At 39.5% G+C, this 12,400-nt stretch overlaps 1 protein-coding gene across 1 annotated transcript; it reads left to right on the top strand.

Moving 5' to 3' along the window:
• The first annotated feature begins 1,713 nt into the window (after positions 1-1,713).
• On the top strand, positions 1,714-11,738 carry LOC127659028 (SLIT and NTRK-like protein 5). The gene is made up of 2 exons (XM_052148646.1): positions 1,714-1,860; positions 6,843-11,738. Exon 2 carries the CDS (start codon positions 6,843-6,845, stop codon positions 9,468-9,470), a length of 2,628 nt encoding a protein of 875 aa, XP_052004606.1. The 5' UTR covers positions 1,714-1,860; the 3' UTR covers positions 9,471-11,738.
• Positions 11,739-12,400: the final 662 nt, after the last annotated feature.

The raw sequence follows: 12,400 nt of genomic DNA, 5'->3' as shown, positions 1-12,400 counted from the left end.
TAATTCTGTTGTCCTTGATCGGCATGCAGAGGATATCAGGGATCCAGGACTCAAAGAACTTGATTGGATCTGTCCTTTCTATGCCTCCTTTCAGACCCACGATTCTTAAATTTTGTCTGCGACTTCTATTCTGTAAATCCCCCAAATATCTATATATTTTCGAGATCTGAGACCCGAGTGACTCTTGACGTGCTCTGGTCTTCGAGGTCGGAAATGCGCTGCTCGGCATCACCTAGTCTGCTAAGTAGAATGACGATTTTTACAGACATGTCGGTGATTGGCTCATGATGTTTCTGTAGTTTCATGTCCAATATTACCGATACTCTTCCAGCAATGCTAGCGTCTTCAGTAAACCTGATGGTTTCAGGGCTTGTCTCGCTTTCTACCTCAGGCCCATCATCAGTGCTCTTAGTTTGACGAGTTGTTCTTAGTTGTACTTTCACAGAGGAGGCAGATGTTTAGCTCCAGAGTGGTTTTAACAACGTTTTACATGTTTTATGCAAATTTCAGTCTATGTGCAGTGCAAATTGGAAAGGTTTTGTAGAAATAATTGCAATATTAGACGAGGAGCAAGATACAATATCCCTACACAGCACCAAGCATCACCTGATCACTCGCAAGACACGTGTTCGAATCCAGGCGTGCTGAGTGACTGCAGCCAGGTCTCCTAAGCAACCAAATTGGCCCGGTTGCTAGGGAGGGTAGAGTCACATGGGGTAACCTCCTCGTGGTCGCTATAATGTGCTTCTCACTCTTGGTGGGGCGTGTGGTGAGTTGTGCCTGGATGCCGCGGAGAATAGCGTGAAGACTCCACACATGCTATGTCTCCACGGTAACGTGTACAACAAGCAACTGAGATTCGTTCTCCGCCACCCGGATTGAGGCGAGTCACTACGCCACAACGAGGACTTGGAGCGCATTGGGAACTGGGTATTGCAAATTGGGGAGCAAATAAAAAATACAATAAAAAATAGTAAGCAGTTAGTACAGTATGTTTTCACAAAGTAGTATTCTATTCTAAATGAGAACACCCCCAAAGTTGTTGACCTTGGGTGCCGCCAACTAGTGCTGCCCCCTCCCCCCCAGAAAGATGCCACCCTGGGTAACTGCCCATGTCGCCCATGCCTAAATCCACCACTGAGTATTTTGAAAGAGTTACACATCTGGCCACTGCAATAGAGGATAAATAAATATTCCAAACATACCGGGTACATCGCCACTTGCATCACCTCATGTTGAACTTACTTATGATGTCATAAATAAATCATGCGATGACATATACAGTAAAGAGGACAGTGATATAGGATTATGTGTAAGACTCAAAAGTAATCACCCATGGTGGTTTGGACGTCACATAACACCATAAATTGTTAAAAATGGCTTTTAAATATCTGTCCACTATTTTAAGAAAAGTGGAATACAGAAATCTGATATATGGCCATATTTAATTAGCCTATTTATGTATATTTTGCCATATATCATATGGCTATACAATGTGCAACGGGTTACAAAAAGTGCATGCAGCTGTAGCCTATATAATGGTAATTTCCCATCTCTTTTAGCTCTGTACAGTAATCTTCATTTATAATAAATGCGATTCCATTATTTCATTCATCAGCATCATATGGCAGATCTGTTTTGTTCCTCCCTCCTCCCACATTTGTGGGATGTATCTTTTGCGAGTCATCGTCATGTTGCTGTAGTCAGAGGAATGGTTGCCTGTCGGAACATACATCATTGCACTTTGATCTGGGACCGCGATTCGCTGGAATTAAAAATTAAATGCATCACAATTAAGCATAACTGGAAGAGATAACATTTTCCTGATGAGATTCCTATTTTGCTCTGCGGTCCAAACGGGTAAGCTTTATTTGCATCCATTGTTTGTCAATAGTCTTGACATATTTGAAATCGATCGGTCATTACGCGGCGGTACGCGAAGTTATTCGTAAACTTATCCCTGTTTGCAGTGATGAATGGGAATGTCATCCCGTGCAGATCGCTGTCACTCATAGTTGGCTGGATGTCAAACAAACGCAGAATTGTCATAGATAAGCATCTATAACGACTAAAATGTATAAAGGATAATATGCAATTGCATTTCGATATTAATGAGTGTTTTGGGTGTCTATTTGTGTGCTCATTTGCACTGTTAGAGAGAGAGAGAGAGAGAGAGAGAGAGAGCGTTCAACGTCGTTTAACTTTTTTTTTTCCAAGCCTGAATCAATCCAGTCATTAAAGAAGGTTTACACAGATGCGAACCGAACAAGTAGTGATTCGTACAATTTAATACGAAAAATGTTCTCTTGTTGATATGCAAATGCACCACGCATTGAAGCTTCGATCGATTTGTTTTGACAGTGTTAAGTAATTTTTGGATATGACAGATTTCCTCCCAAATGTCAACATGGGTATCTCTTTTTTTGGCTTTTGTATGCATTTATCAGGGCCTGCATTTAAATTTAAACCTATGTACTTTCAATACTATATGATGGACACCGTTTAGAACAGTGTTTCTTAACTGGATTTGCTTCAGGATCCAGATTTTACAATGAACATCAAGATGTTTGTTATACAAAAGTCAAAAAAATGCCCTTAATATATTCATATTATGATAAGCATAGTCCCAGCAAATGCACAACTATTAATAATGACATGCTGAAAGGGAATATTGACAATTTTGTAAATCTGATCTTTTTAAGATGTTTAGCAGATGTTAATTAGAATATGATGCTTTCCTGATGAAAAGATCTAAAACAGACATCTCAGAGACGTCCGTGTGCGATCTGCCCTCTTCATTGCGAGTTAATCAGTCGCATGGTCACCATCACTTTAGTTCAGCTTTAAAATGGCATTGACATTGCAAGCCTACAGACCAGTAATGCGCCTGTTGGGTCTCTGTTAGAAGGTAAAAGTGTTGCAAAACTCAAGAGCTTGTAGATTTGAATTTCAGAGCAATTCAAAAGTTTCCTTTTGCTTCGTTCTGTGTATTTTGTGTCCAAAGTCGAGACCTAGGCACCCCATTTTCAGTTCATGTCTCTTTAAATATCCTTTCTGTTATTTAAAGTCAGTTGGTGACCAAAAAGATGAAATTAAACATTATTTCTAATCATACATTGGGGAAAAATCACCGTGCAACTTCTCTCTCATTAATGTGCACTGTGCTCACTCAACCAGAAACACTTGCTCGCAGAGCTGCATGATCTTTAGAAAACACTGTAAATATGACATAATTTAACAAATAGGCTGGTGCCACCTCTATGCAAGGGTTTGAATTTCTTTTTTTTTTTTTCTTTTTGCATAATAGCATTGATATAGGAGCACCTAAATAATAATTATAACTATATAATATAATATAACTATTTATTCTATTTTAATTCTAAATATTTTGTAAAAAATGTGTATGAAATTTCAAACAGTGACAACAGCTTGTGTCATTATTTAAAATGCAAATTCATGACATCATATAAACTGATAGAATATGAAATTTGTACACAAGCTAAAATGTGATTAAAAGGATCAAAAGTGAATCATCTAAATAAAATGTACAATCTTGCATACTATACTGTGCTAAATCATGTACTGTACATGAATATATATACATATATGTATAATATCTTTAATATTTTAACATGTTTTGTAGTTTTCAATTACATTACTCTTACATGTTGTCAAAAGTCTGGTGAGTAAAAACAAAAATGTACTAGCCAATGCCGTTTCTTTCACCAACGTGTCCGTAGAAGGTTGTGGGACAATATTAAGCATGGTTAGTCTATAGACTGCAGACATGGGCTGGGTTTCCCGAAGCACTAAGTTGAACGTTAGTAACACTTAAGTAGTATGTAATCTATAAGTCACTTTCCCAAAAGCATCGTTATCTAGGTAGTTTGTATAAACGTTTGTAAATTAAGGAGAGCTTTGAACTGCTCTTAAGTCCATTAAGTGCTTAAACGGATCTTTCTGGCTTCTTTCACACTTTATCAAAGACAATGGGACATTTAATAAATTGCATGAATATATTTTGGTCATTGGAAAGCCATTGTAAACTATTTCAGAGGATACAATTATTTATTTTTTTAAATCACTACGAAATCTTCGCAGTCTGTGCATGTGACGTGATCTAAATTACAAGAGACGTAATACAGTATAACGTTATATTAGCATTCTTTGATAAGCATAATTGTAATAGCAATAGAAAGACGATATCTTCTTATTACATGTCATGTTTAAGACATGAGGAATTTAATGTGACAAGTTTCAAACTTAAATAAATATGCCTAATAAATAATAAAAATTTGGTTAACAAAGGAGATTGGAGCGAGAGTGTGCAATGAGAGATTCCCCCTCTCTCTCTCTCTCTCTCTCTTCCTCCTCCTCTTCCTCCTTCCTCCAATGGATGATTCAAATTGGCTCGCCTATAGGCTTTGTCTTGTTTGGAAGGCTGCGTCCTCCGGAGGTCACATTTGTCGGCCACATACGTCATCAATGTTATCTCGTTTCAGAAAAGCGAGTAGGACACTTCAAATGCAGCCTTCGAATGAGACCTTCTTTCACGGGAATTCGGAGGATGCATGAGGTGTATCCTTCGTTAGCGCTCACAACCCACAATTCTTTGCTTCAATGGAAATGTCTAAAAAAAAAGAACGATGCGAATTTGCCCGTAAATATGATGCTGAAACGCAAGGTATGTTAATTCCCAAGTTGAAGTACCTCAGTAGATGGGTGTGGAGTATATAAATAAAGTATTAGACTAAAAGTACACTAATGTTCTCTTTACATCATTATAACGCTCCTAAAATGTAACTTTTACATTCCCTTCCAGAGGGACTTTGTTCCCTTCTCACTCAAAGCGCTCGTGCTTGTTAAAGAGTGGCGTGTTGTCATAGCAACCATGTTACATTCTGTTTGTCCTACGAAGGCCGTCTCGTTTAAATGAGGCTTGTTTAAAGGAGGACACTCGGTACACTGCAGCCTTCAAAGGATGCGTCTAACCTAACAGACATCCTTCGAAACGAGACACAGCAATATTCTTTCTACAAGCCAGTAACAAATTGCATGATGCATAATGGCAGTGAGGCTACAAGTACACGGTGCCTTGAACTCTAACCAGATGATTTATTAATAATTACATAGGTCTATGAATAGTTCAATACTGATGCCCATCATTTTAATCCTGTTCTGTGTGCATTTGTTCAGTTTCCAGGCAAAACACTTTAGGCTACGTGAGAGCCGCTTATGATTCACATCATGTACATGCATTTATTGCATCACTTTCATTAATCTCTATGATTGAGCCTCAATACATCTGAAACTCCATCTCACTAAAGACATCATTATTACAGTAATTCAATTCTGAAATAGATAATACAGTCCTCGACAAGGATACAAACAACTTCCATGTTTGTTAGTATTTCCGTATCGTTTTCAAGTTGAGAAGACAATCTACTGGACATACTGGCTGAAGTGATCAGCACCAATTTGGACTGGACAGCTCCCATAATGAAGCACTTAAGTTCAACTTTATAATGACCAATCTACATGCTGGTTTGGGAAACTGGCGTTACACCATCGTATAATAACAAGTTAGTTAAGATGATCGTATAAGCTTAAGTTGCAACATTTTTGGGGAACTCAGCCATGGTTACTACAATATTTCCATAGTAGAAACCAAAGGATTGGTCAAAATTACAGCCAAAAAATATGGTTCAGGACCATTCGTGTCATATGAATACCTGACTTGAATGCTTGAGTTAATACTTTATTACTTATAGACAATTAAAGAAATCTGTTGGTGTTGGCGGTCCGTTCTGGGCAAACTCTCTGCCCATCCATGCAGCCGTTCTTGCACCCCCCCCCCCCCTTTTCATGCATTGCATTAAAGATTAAATGGACACTTATAAATCAACAACAAGGCATGGAAGAAAGGAATTCCAACTGGCAAACGATTGTAGTCACAGAGCACAGAACATGAGACAGATGTAGAGAAAATGTGGAGTTAGGGATGGAGGAGGGTGTTAAGTGCAGCTTGCATCCATGCAATCGAAAAAGCATCTAAGGGAATAAATATACGGAGGACTGACCGCTCTGAAAATATGACCGCTCTGATAAGTGTCTGAATTGTATTGGTAGATGTCATGACTCATGATCAGCTGAGCATCACCTGATTGCAAGCTTGACTCACGCGACCTGCCAGAACTGATGCTACACTTGATTTAATACATGATGCAATATTGCTATAGAAAAATTAAGGTTTCCACCCAAATAACATGGTTACTACAATCAGGGTTTCTAGAGTATTATATAGTAAAACCAATTCCGAGGGAACACAATACTGTAAACTGGCTTCACAACAAACATAAAGGTTAAATTGTGTTACTGTAGTAAACGCATGGTACATTTATTGCAAGGGCAAAAAATGGCTTCATCCTCTATGTGGTTCCGTACATGTGATTGTACACAAATAAGTTACACCACAAGACAAGTCAATAAATCAAAGTTTTTGTAGAAAATGTGTTAAATGTTGTGTATGGTCTCTTGAGAATAAGTCCATGTCCTGTCCATGGTGGCATGTGTCAATTTTGGTGCTTCTTCCAATGGTTTAAATTGACACACAGCTTTGGATGTCAACAACAAAAGATTTGGGAAACCTTGTCGCCTGCCTTTTTAAATTATTAGATTTATTTTGCTATCCTGACTATGCACGAGCATATGGCTAGTTGCATGAGATGCGATCTGTGAACAGACCTGTGACCCTTTTTTGGGTCACGAACCTCCAGCTGGTATAGAACAAACAAAAATGTGTTTGTTAATTTGCATACTTGCTTTTCCCCCTCTCTCTTTAGATGACAGCACACCTCTCAGCTCAACGTCCATCCATCTTCATAAACATGCATATGTGGATACTGGCTATATCATCATTTGCCACGTTCTTCAGCTTAATTGAGATGTTTGACATTTATGGGGATATATGTAGAGACCTGTGTCTCTGTGAAGAAAGAGATGGGATCTTCACAGCCAGCTGTGAAAACCGAGGAATAATAAATCTGTCGGAGGTAACACCTTTACACCTCACTTCTTATCACCTTCTGCTCACTGGGAATCTGTTAAAGAAAGTCTCTCTCAACGATTTTGTTCATTATGAAGGACTCACCATATTACATCTCGGAAACAATGATATCTCAGAAATTGAAGCTGGGGCATTTAATGGACTCCAGGGATTAAGAAGACTGCACTTAAACAATAACAAACTTGAAGCTCTTACGGACGATACGTTCCTTGGGCTTGAGAGCTTGGAGTACCTACAGATAGACTACAATTATATTAGCCACATTGAACCAAAAGCCTTGAGCATATTACGTCATTTAGAGGTGCTCATTCTGAATGACAATTTGCTATCTACTCTGCCCTACAACCTTTTTCAGTTTGTTCCTTTAACTCATCTTGACCTGAGGGGAAATCAGCTCAAAGTTCTTCCCTATAATGGCCTTTTGGAACATCTGAGTCACATTGTTGAGTTACAGCTTGAAGAAAATCCTTGGAATTGCTCCTGTGAGCTCATTCCTCTCAAAGCGTGGCTCGAGAGTATATCCTACACGGCATTAGTCGGAGACGTGGTTTGTGAAACTCCTTTCCGCCTGCATGGGCGAGACCTCGATGAGATCTCCAAACAGGAACTATGTCCCCGGAGAGCCATCGCTGAGTATGAAATGCGAGCAGAACCAGCTCATAGTGGTGAGATTCTCCACAAAATCACACCGGCGACAGCGACGGTATCATTTGCATCCTCAAACATCTTGCGCTCTACAAGACCGACAAAAAGCAGCCGTTCGTCAGGGAAGCTACGCGCCAAACCCACTTCTCGCACGTCCTCCAGCAAACCACAGAACTATGGCCCGATGTTGGCCTACCAGACGAAATCTCCAGTTCCTGTGGACTGTCCCAGTGCATGCACATGCAACCTTCAAATCTCAGACCTCGGTTTAAACGTTAACTGTCAAGAGCGAAAAATCGAGAGCATTTCGGTTCTCGATCCCAAACCGTACAACCCGAAAAAGATGTACCTGACCGGTAATTACATCTCTTCTGTGAGCGATTCTGACTTCAGTGGCGCTACGGGATTAGACTTGCTTCACTTAGGCAACAATCGCATAGACATCATTCATGACCGAACATTTGGGCAACTAATATATCTGAGAAGGCTCTACCTGAATGGTAACTTAATAGAGCGACTCACTGAGGATATGTTCTATGGACTACAAAGCCTCCAGTTTCTCTATCTGGAATACAATGTCATCCGTGAGATAGCGGTAAGTGCCTTCCAGCAAGCTCCCAACCTTCAATTGCTTTTCCTCAACAATAACCTCCTCAAGACTCTACCAGTGGGGATCTTTGACGGATTAAGTCTAGCTCGATTAAATCTGCGCAGCAACCACTTTCGTACTCTACCAGTTGCCGGTGTGTTAGAAGAGCTCACGTCACTGGTACAAATAGATCTGTTTGAGAACCCCTGGGATTGCTCATGTGTTGTTGTGGAGATGAAGAATTGGTTGGAGCAGCTTAATGCTGGCACCGTGGTGAACACCGTCATTTGCGAATCTCCGTTGAGACTCTCGGGAGAGGATATGAGGTATATTCGTTCTTCTCATCTCTGCCCAGAAAATTCACATGTGCAGTCTTCAGTTGTCCCACCCTCAGAGGAATCCTTTCCTGGCAGTACTATCACCTTAGAAACAGCCTTGGATTATGACACACAATATCCCGCAGTCCCCCTCTCAGTGCTTATACTCGCCTTACTGCTTCTTTTTATAATATCCGTGTTTGTCGCTGCAGGGCTTTTCGTTGTCATGATGAAACGCCGCAAAAAGTCTGAACGCTTGGCTTCACTGACCACCAACCCAGGCTTGTTCAACGCAATCCACAAAGACAGGGCAACTCTGAAGTCTAGACCTTCCGTGGGCCACGTCTACGAGTACATTCCAGCTGCAGCAGAGGGCGTCGCCAAAAACGGCCCCTATGGTGCAAACGAGGCAAATGCAATTGAGAGTTACAGAGACTTTGAAGAGCTTAACAAAGCTCTGGCGTGTAACTCGGATGAAGAGGTGGGGAGCAACGCAATAAGCTCGGAGTTCAGTGCAGGCACGCCGGATGCGCTCAACAGAAACTCTCCTCTTTTGGATGACAATTACTTTTACAGAGATATCTTGTCGAGGGACCAGCAGGCTTCTTACAGGGGTAATTTACCATGCAAGCATGGCACACATGCTTCAGCTCACTGTGCGCCTGACTTTGATGTGAGACATCAATACTTGGATCCAGAAAGGATTCAGCAGACCATGGTGTACTGCTCGACACCAACCACCGTCTACATAGAGCCGAACAGAAGCGAATACTGGGAACTAAAAGCAAAGCTTCACTTTGAACCAGACTATTTGGAGGTTCACGAGAAAAGAACCACCTTCACCCAGTTCTGAAATACATATATGTTCCCTATATATACTTTTTGTCTAAAAGATCATTGGGTGAATCTTATAAAAGCTCATGTCTGGGCCATATTTGACCACAAAATCAAAAGAAAGCAATACAAATTATCTTTTGCTTAAAGAAAACATTTTGTACCATTAAGGGAATATTCTGTGTTCAATACAAGTTAAGCTAAATTAACAGCATTTGTGGCATAATGTTATTTTCAGACATTTTTGACCATGAGACGCTTACAATGGAAGTCAATGGGGTTTAATCTGTAAACTTTAAAATACTCACTGTTTCAAACGTATAGACACAATGTGTGTGTAAACATGATTTTAGTGTGATAAAATTGCTTACAATGTTTACAAGTGTTGTTCTTTTTTTGTGTGTTGTCATGGCAGCAAAAACATTGTAACACTGGATATAACTTCACACAGATGCGGTTAGTGACTGATTTTATCACAGTAAAATCATGTTAACACACGTGTTGTTTGTGTATTATGGCTATATTTTTGAAACAGTGAGTATTTTAACGTTTACTGATTAAACCCCATTGACTTGCATTGTAAGTGTCTCACTCTGCACTTTTTGCTCTCTAAATTTGATTTATTATTAATGCTTGATGGCTATAAACACTATGCCACAAATGCTGATGATCGAGCTTTACTTGTACTGAATCCAAAATATCTCTAATTTTATATTCTTTTTTTTGCATTTTATTTTTTTTGCATTGCCACATTATTTTTGCGGCAATTAAATAAATGGTACACTCAAAATGTTTAAATGTGACATCATGTACTCACCCATATGTCATTCCAAACAAGTGTGACTTTCTTTCTTGCGCAGAACACTAGGAATGGTTTTAGGCAGAATAACAGCCTCAGTCACCATTCACTTTCAATGTACAGAAAAAAGATGCAATGAAAGTGAATGGTGACTGAGACAAACTTTCAGCCAAACTGCAGAAAATGCAAAGAATCTCATTCTCATTAGTTTAATATAAAAACTGTAAATATAAAGAATAACAGTATTACTATTATGTATTATGTTTTTTATGTAAATTATATATATTAATTGTTGCATTACAGTATTTTTAAATTAACGTTTTTACACTTTGTGTCTTTTTTGTGTGTGCAAATAATACCCAATAATGTTGCAATGAGAAAAAAAAACTTAATTGTCTTTAAAATAAGCATATATATATATATATAATTTTTATTTATTTTTATGCAAAATACAATTTCTCATATTTATTTTTATTTTTATTTTTTTGAGGCAAATTTTGACCCGGTCATGTTTTAGTGAGATTCACCCCATATACTCATAGATGTTGTGTCTAGTATATTCAAAAAGATTATTATGAACCTTTTCCAATGATATCGGTATCATCCATTTAATATGTTCTGATGTTCAAGAATGCTTTCTGTCTGAATATTATAAAAGTGAATCTTGTCTTTAAGTTTTTGTGACCTTTTTAATGTGTAATGCTTTTCCTCACTTGTGATGAAAGGGACAATAGGGTTTCTTATCATTTGTTTACATACAAACTCTTTCATAAATCATACTTTTATTTAGCATAAGTTGGTTGAATTATTTTAAGCAAAGCATTTTGTATATAGACAGTTCAGGCAAGTAAACCAATAACCTTTTAGACTTATTAGCAATGCTGGAAACAGGGAGATTTATTAGCATTTTTTTATATGGATTTGTAATTATATGATAATGCTTGTTTTGAAAATGTTTATATGATTTTAATGTGGGCATTGGCTCTGCTCTAAAACCTGGTGATCTACCTACCTAAACAGCATTTTAGTTTGTTGCCAAATGATTTTTAAGCAATTCTTTGTATGCATCATGTCAGTTTTATGGTGAAATGTACACTAGAGGTGAAGACTTTTATTCACTTTCACACAAATCACGAGTAAAATGGTTCGTAAACACCTGTTCCTCACACAATGCTATCTGATGACATCTAAACACCTTTACTCTAGTGCACGACTCATTTTAACATTTGCATTATATAATCAACTACTTTCACAAGCTTGTTCGAGTGAGATCATATTGCTTAACTGATTGAGCGTTGCACTTATGATGTAAAGGAGCGGGTACGAGCAGGGACGGATTATAACTTGCAAAGGCCCCGGGGCAAATTGTCTCCAAGGGCCCCCTCCAAATGTTGTTGGGGTGGGGGGTCGTTTCCGTTGTTGATGGGTTTCGAGCGGAGGGATTGCAAAAATGGATCACGCAACCTTAAACTGCCAGCCCCGGGCACTGGCCCCATTGGCCTGGTCAGTAATCAGGGCTGGACTGGTAATCTGGAATACCGGGCATTGTCCCGGTGGGCCGACGCACTTTGGGGCCAATCAGGGGCGGACTGTCCATCGGGAGAACCGAGCGGGCCGGTGGGTCGGCAGTGAAATGGGCCGAATGGGCCGCGATAACCTAAAATGAGCCGCTGCGTTATGCAGAACGGACCACAAAACGGTGCCGCGATTTGCATAATAGGAGAGCCCCCAACCCCCGCTCAACATTTGGGGCAGTTGCTATGTAAAATCCCGGGCCGATTTCTCTTCACAGTCCAGCCCTGTCGGTAATCCATCCCTGGGTACAAGTCCTGAAGAGCACACGAGTCCACACGTGAACCAAAAGTGTCATAGAAGCACCCCAAAATGACGTGATTGTGTTTATTGTCTCACATTTGCTTTTTCTGACACTGTCAGGTTTAGGTTTAAGGTTTAGGGTAGGGAGGTCAGTTTTGTTGATTTAAAACTTGATCAAGCATTAACGTTAAAAACCTAATCTTTTTGGGGAACATTTAACTCGCTGTTAGCGCCACCCAGTGGACGTTTCACCTCAGAACTGATGATATATCCAAATAAGGATCCATGACAGCTAGGACGCTGTCTTAGGAGGTAGCTGCCTAAGTAGGCAGTAT

The sequence above is a fragment of the Xyrauchen texanus genome, chromosome 18, assembly GCF_025860055.1.
Source record: "Xyrauchen texanus isolate HMW12.3.18 chromosome 18, RBS_HiC_50CHRs, whole genome shotgun sequence".
Lineage (NCBI taxonomy): Eukaryota > Metazoa > Chordata > Actinopteri > Cypriniformes > Catostomidae > Xyrauchen > Xyrauchen texanus.
The sequence above is the reverse complement of the archived record's forward strand: the minus strand, read 5'-3'. Positions and strand labels throughout refer to the sequence as shown.

Excerpts from the sequence above, each read along its gene's own strand:
- LOC127659028 (XM_052148646.1), top strand. The coding sequence starts at position 6,843 with ATGACAGCACACCTCTCAGCTCAACGTCCATCCATCTTCATAAACATG.